Source organism: Jaculus jaculus, chromosome 9, assembly GCF_020740685.1.
Source record: "Jaculus jaculus isolate mJacJac1 chromosome 9, mJacJac1.mat.Y.cur, whole genome shotgun sequence".
Lineage (NCBI taxonomy): Eukaryota > Metazoa > Chordata > Mammalia > Rodentia > Dipodidae > Jaculus > Jaculus jaculus.
This window is the reverse complement of record NC_059110.1, coordinates 4,981,608-4,997,851: the sequence shown is the minus strand read 5'-3', so window position 1 is coordinate 4,997,851 and position 16,244 is coordinate 4,981,608. Positions and strand designations below refer to the sequence as shown.

The following is a 16,244-nucleotide window of genomic DNA, read 5'->3' as shown; positions in this document are numbered from 1 at the left end:
CTTGTTTTTCTCATTCTTGAACTGATGGAAAATTCCCATAGAGCTATGGAAGCAATCATAGTAAGTGAAATTCAAATATTAATTGCAGGCTGTATATGAACCTGATGTTTTCTTTTTCTCCTTCTCTTCCTCCTCTTCTTCTTCCTCCTCCTCTTCCTCCTCTTTCTTCTCTTCCTCTTCCTCTGCTTCCTCTTCTTCCTCCTCCTCCTTCTTTGGAGCAAGTGCTATAAATAAACTAAATCAGATATAATGTGACTTTTCACTTGGAAAAGGAGATTTTTCTTCTCAAACTTAAGGGCGACTCAGGTAAGGCCCACTTTAAATCAAAAAAGACATCAAAAATCAAGGAACTAACTATAGAGACAACTTACCATCTTCCACCCAGTGGCAGGTCCATGAGACGATCCCATAGACTCAGGAGGACTGGAGCTGTGAGGGGAGACCAGAGCACTCCTGGTCTTCAGAAGGAAGACTTTGGACTTTGGGCTGGAGGAATGGCTTAGTGATTAAGGTGCTTTTCTGTAAAGTCTAAGGACCCAGGTTTGATTCCCCAAGACCCGTGTAAGCCAGATCCACAAGGTGGCACATTTGTCTGGAGTTTGTTTGCAGTGGCTGGAGGCCCTGCTGTGCCCATTCTCTCTCTCTCTCTCTCTCTCTCTCTCATAAGTAAATATTTTTTAAAACCTCAGATTTTAATTTATGAATTCCACCAACATCTGTGGCTTGAATATGGCCTCCTGTTTTTGTTTTTTAATGATACAGAAAGGTCATTCAGATACAAGATTTGTGTTTCTTGCCTTCCCATCCTATTCCCCTATTCCTATCTGAGGTTGCCTACTCTCTTCCCTCACCCCAAAGACTGAGTGTGCCTCCACTGAGCGGTCATGATGTCCCCAGAGCTGCTGTTCTCTCCCATGGACTCTGAAGCCCATATATGCACGTTTTGTGTAGATTATAAAACTAACATGAAATACATCATAACCAGTGCTCATAAAGAGGGGAGCAATAAAATGTGAAATGAATCCTAAAATCTCCCCCGTTTTCGCCATGTATCCATGGCACTGAAGAAAGTCCTAGAAACCTGTCAGCTGTGGTTTTGTCCTCCTGCATGTGGACAACGCTCTGGTTCAAGGACTTACAATGAGGTGAAAAGATAGCGTGCCCTTCGGCATCACTGGCATGAGACTAAGATGTGCTGTTCTTGGGCACCATCTTCCTTCATTTGACCCTCCTCAACCAGGAGCTTCCTCCTCCTTGGGCCAAAGCTTTGCTGTATTGGAGACTTGAATGTTGTGCTGCCTCAAACACTTCCTATAATGACAAATGAACCTTCTAGTTCCTCCTTTTCAGGATCCCAGTGTCACCCGCTACTTCCTCGTTTTGCTAAGTCATCTCTCCTCTCCGAACCTCATTGTCTTCCCCATGTAGGAGAGAAATCGTATTTAACTCACACAGCCGTTCTTTGTCTATGACCTAATCTCTGTCAGTGACATTATGTTTCCCTTGTTGTTACCCTAGCCTGAGATAAGATATCAGGGAGTAGAGTGAGGACAGAAAATTTAGAATGCTGTGTTCCTTTCTTGATACAGCCTGCTCATTTTATCATGCTGGCCAATCAGAAAAGAAACGCATGTCCACTCCCTAAGCTTGAATTCAGCTCAACTCACTGAAGACCAGCTTTACAGTTAGATTTACCCTGGAGAAATTGGTAAAGCCACTGATTTTTCTCAACATTCCATCCATGTCACACGAGTCATTAGTCAAAGAACATCCTAACCTGCCTCCGTTGTTTATGTCTTGACTAAATCATTGTTAGTTGAACATGGAAAGAAATGCATTATGTCAAGGAATCATGAAGCTATATAGACTCACAGAGATCCTGGAATGGAATAACATTTGGTAGTGTGTCAACAAATAATCTGAGTTTTGACAGTGTTCTCTTCCTTAGCCAGAATTAATTTCATAAACATTTGGTTCTATCATGTTTTCTTAGAACTTGATTTAAAAGTTGATTTGACAGTTCTAAGATTTGTGCCTTATTTTGAAGAATCATAGTTTGCAATCATCTTTTCAGTTGAAATACAAGTTTTCCAGCAAATAGCCATCACTTCCAGGGTCTTATCTAAAGTTATGTTAATATTATAAAAAGTATCATTAAGACGGGGAAGAACAGATCCACTTCTTGATGCAGAGCGGTGACCGAGGCCGAGAGAAAGCAAGCAACCTTCCCTGGGATGAGCAGCTACTGAGTCACTAGAAATGTTGTCCTGGGCTGCTCGCCCAGCGCCCGGGACCCCTCCCCCGCTCAGCAGCACCCTAGTCATCACTAGTGCTGACATGTTGGAGAAGGAGACGGGCACTGCAACTAGGATGTGGCAGTTGTTCAGCAGCTGTCGGTGTATTGTATTTGTTGTTACTTACTTGTTCTTGTTTTTCAAGGGAGGGTCTCACTTAGCCCAGGATGACCTGAACTCATAGTCCCAGGCTAGCCTTGAACTCACTGCTAGTCTCCTACCTCAGCCTCCTAAGTGCTGGGTTTAAAGGGGTGTGCCCCCACACCAGACTTAGAAACTGTCATTCTACCTGAGGAAAATTTAGATGTCGAACTGTCCCATTGGCCAAGACTCATGGAACCTTTGGTTCCACAAGTAACCAGTGGCCACTCATCACACGCAAAGGCTGTGCCCAGCTCCGGTGTCAAGAGAGAGAAGAGCAGGACATCCAGCTGGGCGCCCAGGGCTTGCTTCAAAGCTTTCATCTTCAGAGGGAAGAAATCTCTTGAATTTCATTAATGTCAACAGGATCTGAGACGATTTGAAGTATTTAAGCCCTTGGGCGTCTCTAGCATGCAGCTGCTATGATTGTTGTGAGTTTGGGGTTGAGAAGCCATTGCAACTTTGATTCACACACCCATGAACTGGAAACGTCCATCCTAAGGTCCTCTGCAGGGTGTGCAGGAAACCCTGAGCTTCCAACAAGATACAGGTCAGCCAAGGAGGAGTGAGGGGGTGTGACCCAGGCACAGAAATACCCAGAATTCCCAATGGGGTGATGTGTTCGGATGAAGTTGAGGGCAAAAGAAAGATCCATCCCTTCAAAATGCCAGCAAAACTAAAAAAAAAGAAAGTGAAAGGAACGTCTCTTGAGGATTTAAAAAGCAGATAACTTCATAACATTTTCCCTGAAGCCACCTTCTCTTATTCCATAAAGGAAAATGAACTTTGTCCAGGTTGCCCTCACCGTTCCTTTCTCCATCCCCCTCACCATTAAAAAGCCCAGACTGGAACTCACAGTTGCTTCCCTGTACTTTTCCAAATCCCAGGGAAGACAGTCCTTCCATGCTAGAATAGATAAAGCGGTTCTTGTACGATAAGTCCAACCTGACTCCAAATGAAATAAATGTGATTTCTAGCAAAACAAGTGTTGGCACATTAGTACTGAAATTAAAATTTTTGTTGTGTTTTGTTTTTGTTTTGAGGCTGGCCTTGAACTCACAGTGAGCCTCCCACTTCAGCCTCTAAAGTGCTAGGGATACACATCTGACATAAAAAAAATTAAAGATAAAATATCTCTGTATTTTTCTCTCCTCCTCATTAATCCAGATTAAAAAAGAAAAAATAAAATTCATTCTGATATTGCAACAAGCTCCTACAGTCCCAAGCAATCAGGAGGTTGAAGCAGGAGGATCTCCTGACCTCAGAAGTTCAAATACAGCCTAGGCAACGAAATAAAATCGCTTCTCAAAAGAAAAACAAAATAACTCAGAATGAAGCCATAGCCACTAAATGACCTTGCTGTGTATCTGTCTGTATGTGGGCTATGCATTCGTGTATGGATATATTCATGTGTGCACACATTCATGTATGCATGTATGCGTGTATGGATATGTTAGTGTGTGCACGCATGTGTGCATGTATTTGCTTGTGCATGAGTGCATGTATTCATGACAATGTGTATGATTGCACATGTTCATACAAGCATGCACATAAGTGTAGAGGCCGGAGCCTGATGCCTGTCTTCCTTGATCACGCTCCCCCTTGTTTACCGAGTCAGGGTCTCTCATGGGAACCCAGAGCTCGTTGCTTCAGCCAGTCCAGCTAGCCAGCTTGCAGGGAACCCTTGTCTCTACCTCTGAGCACTGAATCACAGGCAGGCCGTCACGCCCGCCTGATGCCACACGCACGAGGGAGCCCTGAGCGCAGGTCCCCATGCTGCGGCACCTGCCACCCCACTGCCTACTTTCCTCGTGACGTCTTTGAAATAACAAGATTCCTCTTTTTAGTAAATTTCTTGTGAAATTTTTTCGGTTGTATTGCGTTGAACTTATTGTGCACTTACCTAGCCGTTACACAAACAGGGGGCTGCCATTCTGGACACCCCAGTCTTCGGATGCTAAGCACATTCAACCCAAAGGGAAGCATCTTGTAGCAGGACCTACCAGAAAACCTGTAGTGGCCCAGTGTCACCCACAGGCATCTGACAGTGTCTGCAGTTGCTCTGCCCACACCCCCTGCTGGGACCTGAAGCCAGCTCCTGAGGCTCATGTTTCCTCCTGCTGAGGTGGGGAGGGAGGCAGCCTGAGCTATGACTGACTGGTGCCATCAAAAGTTACAAGGTTTTCTTAAAATTTTATGCTTTGCATGTGTGGAGTTCAAGGCGTGTGTGCATCACACTATGCATGTGGTTACTGAGGAACTGAACGCGGGCTTTGTAAACAAGCTCCTTTCACTGCTGAGCCATCTCCACAGTCACACCCTCTTTTCTGAGACAGCATTTCCCTAGACTGGCCTTGAACTCATGATCCTGCTGCCTCTATCTCTATCTGTGTCTCTGCCTCCTAAGTGCTGGTGTTACAAGCTTGTGTGACCACACCCCTAGGTGATAGATCTTTTTTTTTTAAAGATTTTTATTTATTTATTTATTTGACAGTGACAGAGAGATAAAGAGGCAGATAGAGAGTGAGGCGCGCCAGGGCTTCCAGCCACTGCAAACGAACTCCAGACGCGTGCGCCCCCTTGTGCATCTGGCTAACGTGGGACCTGGGGAACCGAGCCTCGAACCGGGGTCCTTAGGCTTCACAGGCAAGCACTTAACCACTGCGCCATCTCTCCAGCCCAGGTGATACATATTGACAGACAACCTTTTCAGTTCAACTTCAGAGTTTTAGAGAGCCGTGAGTTCAGTATTCCAGAACCCAAACATGCTTCTTCTGATCCAGAAAGGAGCAGCTGTGTTTGTTCTGTTGTCCTTCTCTCCTTCCTTCCTTCCTTTCTTTTTGTCTGTCCATGGTGGGTGTGCTGTGTGCGCGTGCACAGGCATGTCTGATGCGGCACCTCGTACTCACATATGGAGCCCAGAGAATGTTAAGTGCCACCCCCCTCATTTACCTGCTTCTTCCTCTTTGCAGTGGGGCCTTACTGATTCCAAGCTTGCTCTTTGTGAGCACCAGGGGTTCCCCGCTGTCTGCTCTCCAGACCACGGAGGTTACAGGTGTGCTTAGAGACACCCAGCTGTCATATGTGGACTCTGGAGATTTGAACTTGAAAGCCCTCAGGTCCTCACGCACAGGATGCACAGCTAACCACTGAGCCATCTCTCCAGCCCTTGCTGGTACTTTTAAATTCCACTCCAGGACTGGAGGGATTGCTTAGTGGTTAAGGCCTTTGCCGGCAAAGCCAAAGGACCCAGGTTCAATTCCCCAGGACCCACATAAGCCAGATGCACAAGGGGACGCCTGTGTTTGGAGTACGTCTGCAGTGGCTGGAGGCCCTGGCATGCCCATTCATTCTCTGTCAAATAAATAAATAAATAAATAAATAAATAAATAAAAATATTTTAATCCCACTCCATTTTATTTCAGCCACAATGGTGAGCCCCCCACCAAAACAGGAGTCCCTGCTGCGTGCTGAAAACCCAGCGCGTCACATGGTGTGAGATGACAGAGGCGCTGTGCAGTTTGTCTCAGGCTGATGAGCATGCAGAGCGGCCAACCTTAGGACAGACCACAGAGGGCATCACCAAAGGTGACCCTCGGTGATGTTTATGGCTGTGTCAGCCTAGGGGGTGGGAGAGCCAGCTTGCCTCTAGTTTGACGCTGCCTAAAGCGAAGACAAATGCTGTTCTGTTGGCGTATGCACCCTTTTATTCCTCTGAGGCATTTTCTAATTTCTACACGTACCTAGAGGGCTTTTGTGTCCTTAAAGGGCCACATCACCCTCCTTGTTACTGAGCTTGAGTTACATCATAGAGTCAGCCCCTGTAGATGCTAGTTTAGGTGAGGAAGCTTGAGAGTTCAAGTCCCGACATCCTTTGAGTTGCTCCTCATCAGGTCCTGATCCACTCACACAGGTTTGAGCTTCCTAGGCTTGGACTTCATCTCACAGTATTTGGGACATTGACTTCTAAAATTCTCAGCCCTTCTGGCCATGGGATCTGGTCTGTCCCTAATGGCTACACCAGTGCTGCCTCAAGATATAACATGTCAGAATCTACATAGCTGCTTCTTTCCTGTTTATTTCCTCAGTACCAGAAAATAATGATAGATTTCATAAATTACTTCAACCATTTGGAATCCAATGAGTAACATCTCAGATATGTGCAGTGAATGACCGGAAGCAAGAATTGATTTGTTTTCTATATATTTCTCATAACTTAAATATGCCTTCATTTCCAAATAATTCTAATGTGTGTGACTGTTCATAACTCTTGCCTTTTACCATTTAAAAGTCTCCCCCACCCCCCCAAAAAACCACTAGTATCAGAAAGATACTTGTATTTTATTGACTTGTACTGTGTCCAGTCTTGGGGCTATCCACACATCCTTGATTGCTTTTCCTGTCTCCAAGACAAGAGACCAGAGGACGCCTGGCTAGAACAAGCAGGTCAGAGTTCCCTCAAGGCTCAGGTCCAGTGTCTAGCAAAGGAGACACATACAGCAGGTTGTCTCTGCGAGGCCCATGCAAAAGCCCACACATGCCCCCCTTGGTGCAAGTGATCACCCTATCTGGTAGAGAGGGAGGTGGATTAGGCAGTTTTATGTAGGCAGGGAGATGCCCCAGAGGCCCGATGTCAACTCAGGACACACCTCCCTGCGGGGCCCAGTGGAGTGTTTAGTCTGTACAAAGAGCACCCCAGCAAGGTGGCTGCAGCCAGAGCCAAGACAAGAGTTACCACAGTGCCACGCGTGCACGATCTTGGGCTTTGCTCTCCTTGCATTTGGTTTTTCGCCTTTCTCCTGCAACAAGGGGAAAGCTAAATGAAGCAAAAGAAGAGACGACCCTCCATCTAGAAATGGAGCCCCGTGAGAATTCTACACTGCCCCCTCTGTTGCTGGCTAGGGTTCTTGGAATCCCAGATAACTCTGGGAAATGTAAATGTGACCATGGGCCGGCTCTTTGCAATGGCTTCTGTGACAAGGGGCCGTCATTTCCCATGCATGAGCTGGCCTCCTGCACCAGGATGCCAACCACGGAGACACCCAGAGCTGCACACATGCATATCCCGTTTCACCCAAATGACATCAGAAGGACACATCCATTTCAAGTGTATAAGAAATATTTAGAAGCCGGGCGTGATGGCGCACGCCTTTAATCCCAGCACTCGGGAGGCAGAGGTAGGAGGATCGCTCTGAGTTTGAAGCCAGCCTGAGACTACATAGTGAATTCCAGGTCAGCCTGGACTAGAGTGAGACCCTACCTCAAAAAAACAAAATCAAACAAATAAAAAAAAGAGCTTTGGGGACTGGAGAGACAGCTCATTCCATGAAGTACTTACCTCATAAGCATAAGGACCTGGGTTCAGACCCCAGGACCCATTTAAGATGCCAGGCATAAGCCAGGCGTGGGAGCACATGCCTTTAATCCTAGCACTTGGGAGACAGAGGTAGAAGGATCTCCGTGAGTTCAAGGCCACCCAGAGACTATATATTGAAGTCCAGGTCAGCCTGAGTTAGAGTGAAACCCTACCTTGAAAAAAAAAAAAAGGTGGAACACCCTTTTCATCCCGGCCCTATGGAGGCATAGGCAGGCTGACTTGTTCTCTGGCCTCCACAATATGCATCTGCATGCGCACACATGTACACACACACACACACACACACACACACACACACACACACACACACCCGTGCATGCATAGAAATAAAAGAAGGGGGCTGAAAAGATGACTCAGTACTTAAGCACTTGCCTACACAACCTAAGGACCTGAGTTTTATTTTCTAGTGCCCACATAAACCAGATGCACAAGGAGGTGCATGCAACTGGAGGTCATTTACAGTGGCTAAAGGCCCTGGCATGCCTATTCTGTCTGTCTCTCTTCTGTATATCTCTCTCTACTTGCAAATAAAGAAATGAATTTTTTTTTTCTGAGGTTGGGTCTCACTCTAGCCCAGGCTGACCTGGAATTCACTATGTAGTCTCAGGGTGGCCTCGAACTCACAGCAATCCTCCTACCTCTGCCTCTCGAGTGCAGGGATTAAAGGTGTGTGCCACCACACCCCGCTCAAATGAATATTTTAAAAAATTTGGGTTGGGGATTTAGCTCAGTGGATGAGCGCTTGCCTAGCAAGCACAAGGCCATGGGTTCAGTTCTCAGCACCAAAAAAGTAAAATAAAATAAGATAAAATATAAGAAGGGCTGGAAAGATTGCTCAGTAATTAAGGTGTTTGCTTACAAAGCCTAAGGACCCAGGTTCAAAACCCAAGTACCCATGTAAAGCCAGATGCACAAAATAGTGCATGCCTCTGGAGTTCATTTGCAGTGACTATGGGCCCTGCCCATGCCCATTCTCTCCCTTTATCTCTCTCTCTCTCTCTGCCTCTTTCCCTCTCACTCTCTCAAATAAATAAATAAAATATTAAATGAGTAAAAGAAAGAGGAAAGGAGTCTGCATAGTATAACACTTATTCACATCACTCATATACCTTAGAAGATTCAACACGCAGAAGGGTCGGGTTAAAATCACTTGTAGCAGGAGCCTCTTTGGGGCCGTCTCTGTGCACCTCCTGCACACAAGCATCTCTGAGGACAGCATCAAATCCCTTCCATGCCAGCCCTAAGCCTGGTCTAACCTCTTGCTGTATTTGTTTGGTTATAATCATACATATATTTTCATCCTCAATATATCTTCCTGGCTGCTGAACATAAAATAGACTCCCAGCTTCCTAAATTGAAATGTCAGCTCCTAATCAGACTTGACAATGGTAAATAACCATCTGGTTGTTATGTTTTTTAGAAGTGTCCTGTTCTCACAAACATATTTTCCAACGGCATTGTCTGCATTTAAAATGGGGAGCTCAAAGTAATCAATTTCAGGTCCTCAAAGACACTGACATGGTCACAATTTTGGAATGGAAATCACATCACTCACCTGCCTCAACATGACTCGACACTGACTTGGGCCATGTCATCATTACAGCATGTAAAATAAGGGATAGGCTCTTTTCCTTTCTCTTCTTTCCTCTCACTCTCTCTCTTCCTATTTCTCTTTGTCTTTTTCTGCCCTATGATCCACATTCTGCATAGAATATTCCAATTCCATCCTTGAATAGGCAACTTCTTTTCTGCTCTGTCTTTTCATGGTTTGGGTGCACACACTGTTGAGAAACAAAAGAAACAACATAGCTTCCTCCTACAATCAAATATTTTTCAAAGGAAGAATATGAAATAAAATGTTGCTTGTCATTGCTGCTTTCTGGAAGAGAGGCAACACCAGGGCTGTGAGAGAGCCATTGTGCCCAGACTTCCCAACCCCCTCGCCTTGCATCAGGAAAGCATGTCTGTCCAGCGGCCCATTCAGCAATTGACCTTTTTTTCTTTTTTGAGATAGAGTTTCATTCTAGCCCAGGCTAACCCGGAATTCACTATGGAGTCTCAGGGTGACCTTGAACTCGCAGCAATCCTTCTACCTCTGCTTCCTGAGTACTGAGATTAAAGGTGTGCACCACCATGACCAGCTTAGCTCTTGACCTTTTGACTAAGATACCTGCAAAAGGCATCCTTATAGTGATTAATGTGCATATCTCCATCTATGCAGGGCTGGATCAAGGCTGTCACACTTGGTGTCATTGCCAAATTGGTTGTCCAGGTATCCTGGGGTTGAGCGCACACTGTGGGTTCCACTGTCCTATGTAAACAGATCTTGCCACATTCCCCCACAGTGCAAGGAAGATCACCAGCTGGTGCTTATCAGCAACATGATGGGGGCAGGGGAAGAGGAACACAGAGATAAGCCAAAGGCCTCTCAGGACATTGTTTTCACTTCACTTGGGCTCTTGGGATGCTGACCTCATTCCCAGAGATACACCCTCCCTTATCTGTCACCCTGGTCACCAAGCACTGTACCTCCTGTGTCCACCTTGACATTGTGCTGCCCTTTGTCCCACTCCTCTGAAGACCTTCCTTCTGCACGTCTTTTCTTACACCTCTCCACAACAGCCAGCATACAGCATCCTCCTCCTCCTCTTCCTTCTTCCTCTCTGTTTTTTTGGTTGATGAACTACTTTGGGAGTCATACTTCAAATTGACTTGAATCTGGCTTCCCATGTAATACAAAGGTTTATGCCATGAGAAAGTAAATAAAACCTACATAGCTGATTACAAGCAGATTTATGAAACATTTCAAGTTTACTTTTATGAGACAAACTAATGCATGTCCCAGTTATACAACTTAGTGGGTTTGTCTTTACAAGTTAAATGTATTTCTACCTGCTTCCCATCCCCCACCAAGAGAAATTAGTCAGTATGGTGATCCTTTTTCTCTATAGAAGACAAATATTTCTCTAAGAAGTTTCTGGAATGTGGGTCACACAGGGAAGTTTGGTGATAAGTTCTGGAGTTTGAGTTCCCATCTGATAGAAAATTGAAATATGTCAACAATAGCAATTACAAAAATGATATCATGATAAAAAAGAAGTGTATCCAGGCATGGTGGTGCACACCTTTAATCCCAGCATTCGGGAGGCAGAGGTAGGAGGATCGCTGTGAGTTTGAGGCCACCCTGAGATTACATAGTTAATTCCAGGTCAGCCTGGGCTAGAGTGAGACCCTACCTCAAAAAACAAAAAAAAAAAAAAAAAGAAGAAATTTAGGGCTGGAGAGATGGTTTAGCAGTTAAGCCATTTGCCTGCAAAGCCAAAAGACCTCGGTTCAATTCCCCAGGACCCACGTAAGCCGGATGCACAAGGTAGCGCAAGCAACTGGAGTTTGTTTGCAGTGGCTGGAGGCTCTGGCACATCCGTTCTCTCTCTCTCTACCTCTTTCTCTCTTGCTCTCTCAAATAAATAAATAAAATTTAAAATATAAAAAAGAAGTTTCTGGAAAAAAATCAAGTGAAAGTTATTACCTATGTTGTGTGAGGTCATACTTGGTATCTTGGTATAGTTGCTCTGGTCTAAACCATTACCCACTCTTTTGGAAATGTCTTAGATCAAGCTGGGCATGGTGGCACACGCCTTTAGTCCCAGCACTCGGGAGATAAAGGTAGGAGGATTGTTGTGAGTTCGAGGCCAACCTGAGACTACATAGAGAATTTCAAGTCAAGGGCTACCTTGAAAAAACAAAAAAACAAAAGAAGAAAAGGAAAAAAAATTTGAGACATCTTTTTTTTTTAATCAGGGTCTCATGGTAGCCTCAGACTCGGTGGGATTATAGGTGTGTGCCACCACATCTGGTTTTATCAATGTTTAGGATGAAACCCAAAGCTTCTTGTATGCTGGGCAAGTATTCTACTGACTGAGCCACATCCTCAGCCCCCAAAACACCTAGAATTCACGCTGAGTCTCAGGGTGGCCTTGAACCCATGGTGATCTTCCTATCTCTGCCTCTGCTGGAATTAAAGGCATGCACACCACGCCCGGCTACTTCTACTGTTTTTACATTTACAGTTTTGTTTTGCTATTGCTGTTTGGAAGCAGGGTCTCTCTGCACCTCAGGCTGACCTGGAACTCACTCTGTAGCCCAGGCTAACCTCAAACACACAAGTGTGTGGATTAAAGGCCTGCATCACCTTCCCTGGCTCAAACACTTTAAGGCCATGTTTGAAGTAAGTATGAAGTAAGCCCTCCCTCCACGGAAACATGTTTCCGCTGCACTGTGGTCTCCTGCCCAGTGGCGCCCTTGACCTGAGCTCACGCCCTCGTCCCTCGGGCTCCTCGCAGCCCCACTGGTCCTCGCCCGCGTCACAGGCAGGATGAGCTATGTTGAGAGACAGTCATGACTCTCCCGCAGGGGTGTGAGTGCAGCAGAAGCCGCGTCAGGACTGTGAACAGAGAAAAGCTGTGGATCTTATTTTGGAGGGGGGGTTGAAGTAGGGTCTCACTAGCTCAGGAAACCGCGTCAGGACTGTGAATAGAGAAAAGCTGTGGATCTTATTTTGGAGGGGGGGTTGAAGTAGGGTCTCACTAGCTCAGGAAACCGTGTCAGGACTGTGAATAGAGAAAAGCTGTGGATCTTATTTTGGAGGGGGGGGGGTTGAAGTAGGGTCTCACTAGCTCAGGAAACCGTGTCAGGACTGTGAATAGAGAAAAGCTGTGGATCTTATTTTGGAGGGGGGGTTGAAGTAGGGTCTCACTAGCTCAGGAAACCGTGTCAGGACTATGAACAGAGAAAAGCTGTGGATCTTATTTTGGAGGGGGGGTTGAAGTAGGGTCTCACTAGCTCAGGAAACCGTGTCAGGACTGTGAATAGAGAAAAGCTGTGGATCTTATTTTGGAGGGGGGGGGTTGAAGTAGGGTCTCACTAGCTCAGGAAACCGTGTCAGGACTATGAACAGAGAAAAGCTGTGGATCTTATTTTGGAGGGGGGGTTGAAGTAGGGTCTCACTAGCTCAGGAAACCGCGTCAGGACTGTGAATAGAGAAAAGCTGTGGATCTTATTGTGGAGGGGGGGTTGAAGTAGGGTCTCACTAGCTCAGGAAACCGTGTCAGGACTGTGAATAGAGAAAAGCTGTGGATCTTATTTTGGAGGGGGGGTTGAAGTAGGGTCTCACTAGCTCAGGAAACCGCGTCAGGACTGTGAATAGAGAAAAGCTGTGGATCTTATTTTGGAGGGGGGGTTGAAGTAGGGTCTCACTAGCTCAGGAAACCGCGTCAGGACTGTGAATAGAGAAAAGCTGTGGATCTTATTGTGGAGGGGGGGTTGAAGTAGGGTCTCACTAGCTCAGGAAACCGCGTCAGGACTGTGAATAGAGAAAAGCTGTGGATCTTATTGTGGAGGGGGGGTTGAAGTAGGGTCTCACTAGCTCAGGAAACCGCGTCAGGACTGTGAATAGAGAAAAGCTGTGGATCTTATTTTGGAGGGGGGGTTGAAGTAGGGTCTCACTAGCTCAGGAAACCGTGTCAGGACTGTGAATAGAGAAAAGCTGTGGATCTTATTTTGGAGGGGGGGGGGGTTGAAGTAGTGTCTCACTAGCTCAGGAAACCGTGTCAGGACTGTGAATAGAGAAAAGCTGTGGATCTTATTTTGGAGGGGAGGGTTTGAAGTAGGGTCTCACTAGCTCAGGAAACCGCGTCAGGACTGTGAATAGAGAAAAGCTGTGGATCTTATTTGGAGGGTTGGGGGGGGGGGTGAAGTAGGGTTTCACTAGCTCAGGTTGACCTGGAATTTACTCTGTAGTCTCATGGTGGCCTCGAACGCTAGGCGATCTTCCTACCTCTGCCCCCCGAGTGCTGGGATTAAAGGCGTGTGCCACCATGCCTGGCTGTGGATACTGTAGCAGGCAGCCTAGGGGTTTCTTCCAGACATCTCCCAGTGTGGGTACAAATCATCCAAATAGCCTGAAATGGAGTTTACAAGTAGAGTGGAGAGACTGAGACACCCATCTGGAGGCTTGAAAGTCCTCCCTGAGCTTGTTTCCCCAGAGCTCCCTCAGGGCCGCCGCATCCAACTCTGGGGAGTGAGCCTCCTTGGAAGCCCCATAACTAGAGGCAGCATAAACTTTGCGGCATGTCGTAATGAAGGGCTGCCACTCAGAGGTCCCGTGTCACTCTGGAGCAGCCTGTCCCTCCCCAATGTGCCCACCATAAAGCACCGCTCTGTGTTCAGTGGGTGGAGTTCGAAAGAGAGCCGGTCGTTCAGCTGTGATCACCTGGCTTCCTCTTGTTAGAGCTTCACCAGCTCTGTGGGAAATATGGGGTCCGTGGTGTGGGGGCTTGACGCTCCCACATAAACTCAGGTGTTCTGATTGCCATGTCCCCAGCTGATGGCAATTTGGGAATTAACGCCTCCTGGAGGCAGTGTATTGTTGTGGGTGTACTAATGGGTGCTATAGCCAGTGTCCCCTTGCCAGTGTTTGGCACACTCTCCTGTTGCTGCTGTCCACCTGATGTTGTCCAGGAGGTAATGTCCACCCTCTGCTCAATCCATCATTTTCCTTGCCATCATGGAGCTTCCCCTCAAGTCTGTAAGCCAAAATAAACCCTTTTTACCCATAAATTGCTCTTGGTTGGGTGATTTCTACCAGTGATGTAAACCTGACTGCAACACATGATGATGGTGGTTGGTTTGGTTTTTTTTTAAAATAATCTATTTGTTTATTTATAAGAGAGAAAGAGACAGAGAGAATGAGAGAATGGGCATGCCAGGGCCTCTAGCCATTGCATAGGAACACCAGTACATGTGCCCCCTTGTGCATGTGGCTTACGTGGGTCCTGGGGAATTGAACCGGGGTCCTTAGGCTTCACTGGCAAATGCCTTAACTGCTAAGGCATTTCCCAAGTCCCCAGTTTGTTTGGCTTTTAAAAGACAAAGTCTTTTACTTTGTACTTCAAACAGGCCTCAACTCATGGTGATCCTCCTGCCTCAGCCTCCTCTCAAGTGCTAAGATGACAGGCCTACATCACCACACCCAGATGGGATTTGCTCTTACTGGGATGTTGTCCCCACGTCCAAGTCTTGGCAAGATCACATGGAAGTGTTACCTTTGTCTCTTCATCAGTGCTGAGGGAAAGTGCTTGGTCTGCAGGGCGGGACTCCAGGAACACAGCACGACATTAACTGTCCGACTTTGTGTCTCCCTGAACCAGTGAACTCGGGGGATGGCATCGACTATAGCCAGCAGAAGAGGGAGAACATCGGTGACCTCATCCAGGAGACGCTGGAGGCCTTCGAGCGCTACGGAGGGGAGGACGCCTTCATCAACATCAAGTACATGGTGCCCACCTACGAGTCCTGCTTGCTGAACTGACCGGGAGCCGCGAGGGAGCCGCCCCCGGCACCGCCGCCACCCGCCCCGCTGCTCATCCCTTGTGACCTCCACAGCGCGCTTCCTCCAGCTGCGGAGAGAGCGGCTTCGGGGCCATTGGACTGATATCCCTATTGAGAGCAAGGCTTTCCAATACATAAATAGTGCCTGTTTCTTAGATGACAATAGTGTACTGTGCTTATTTGTTCTAGAGAAGAATTGCTTCTTTCTCCAGCTCGGATGGAGGCAGGAGTCTGAGTTAAACCTTCAGTTGTATAGACAATAAAACTATAATTTTCATACGCAATTCAGCAACTGCCGTGCGGTGTCTGCCTGCCCTGAGGGTGATGTCAGGGGCTGTAAGGGAAGAGTTTGTGCTGACTGCTTAATAGGTGTTTGTCATGGAAGACAAGCGTCAGTTCAGCGCTGCCTCTGTGGCAGCTGTGCGGAATAATGTGCTTTGACATTCAATAAAACTGTTGAATCTATATTCCAATTACAGCAGGAAATTTTTGCAGCCCGTCATAACCTCAGCTCCAAGCGTAATTAATGTTTCTGGCCGACTAGTAATCTGAGCTTCAGGGCCACGGCAGTTCCTATTGGGTGCTCGTGGGAAGGCCAGGGGTGCTAGGCCAGGGTGGGTTGAGGGGTGACCTTGCAAAGCGGGGGTGCTTGCCCTGCCACAGGGTATAGGGCTGCTTCTCAGGACTAGGCGCCTGTTGACAAAATGCTTCCCAGATGTCTGTTTAGAGCATTGCACCATTCTCAAAAATGGCTCAGCTGGGGCTGGAGAGATGGCTCAGCAGTTAAGGTGCTTGCCTGTAATGCCTAACAACTGGGGTTCGATTCCCCAGTACCCATGTAGAGTACCCATGCACAGGGTGGCACATACATTTGGAGTTCATTTGTAGTGGCTAGAGGCCCTGGCATGCCCACATGCACCCATATTCATTCATTCATTCTCTCTCCAGCCCCCTTGCAAATAAATAAACATTTTTTTAAAAAATCGCTCACCTCCATCTTAATGGCCTCTGGGAACGATCAACTGTTGCCCCCCGCAACTCTT

The 16,244-nt window shown here is 46.8% G+C and overlaps 1 protein-coding gene across 1 annotated transcript in view; it reads left to right on the top strand.

Annotated features, from left to right (window-relative positions):
* Nucleotides 1-15,477, top strand: part of Pacrg (parkin coregulated) — a 501,453-nt gene extending 485,976 nt beyond the window's left edge. Inside the window, exon 5 of the mRNA XM_004651092.2 lies at nt 15,021-15,477. Within this exon, the coding sequence (XP_004651149.1) occupies nt 15,021-15,181 (161 nt within the window). The 3' untranslated portion in view covers nt 15,182-15,477. The remainder of the gene's footprint in view (nt 1-15,020) is intronic.
* Nucleotides 15,478-16,244: the final 767 nt, after the last annotated feature.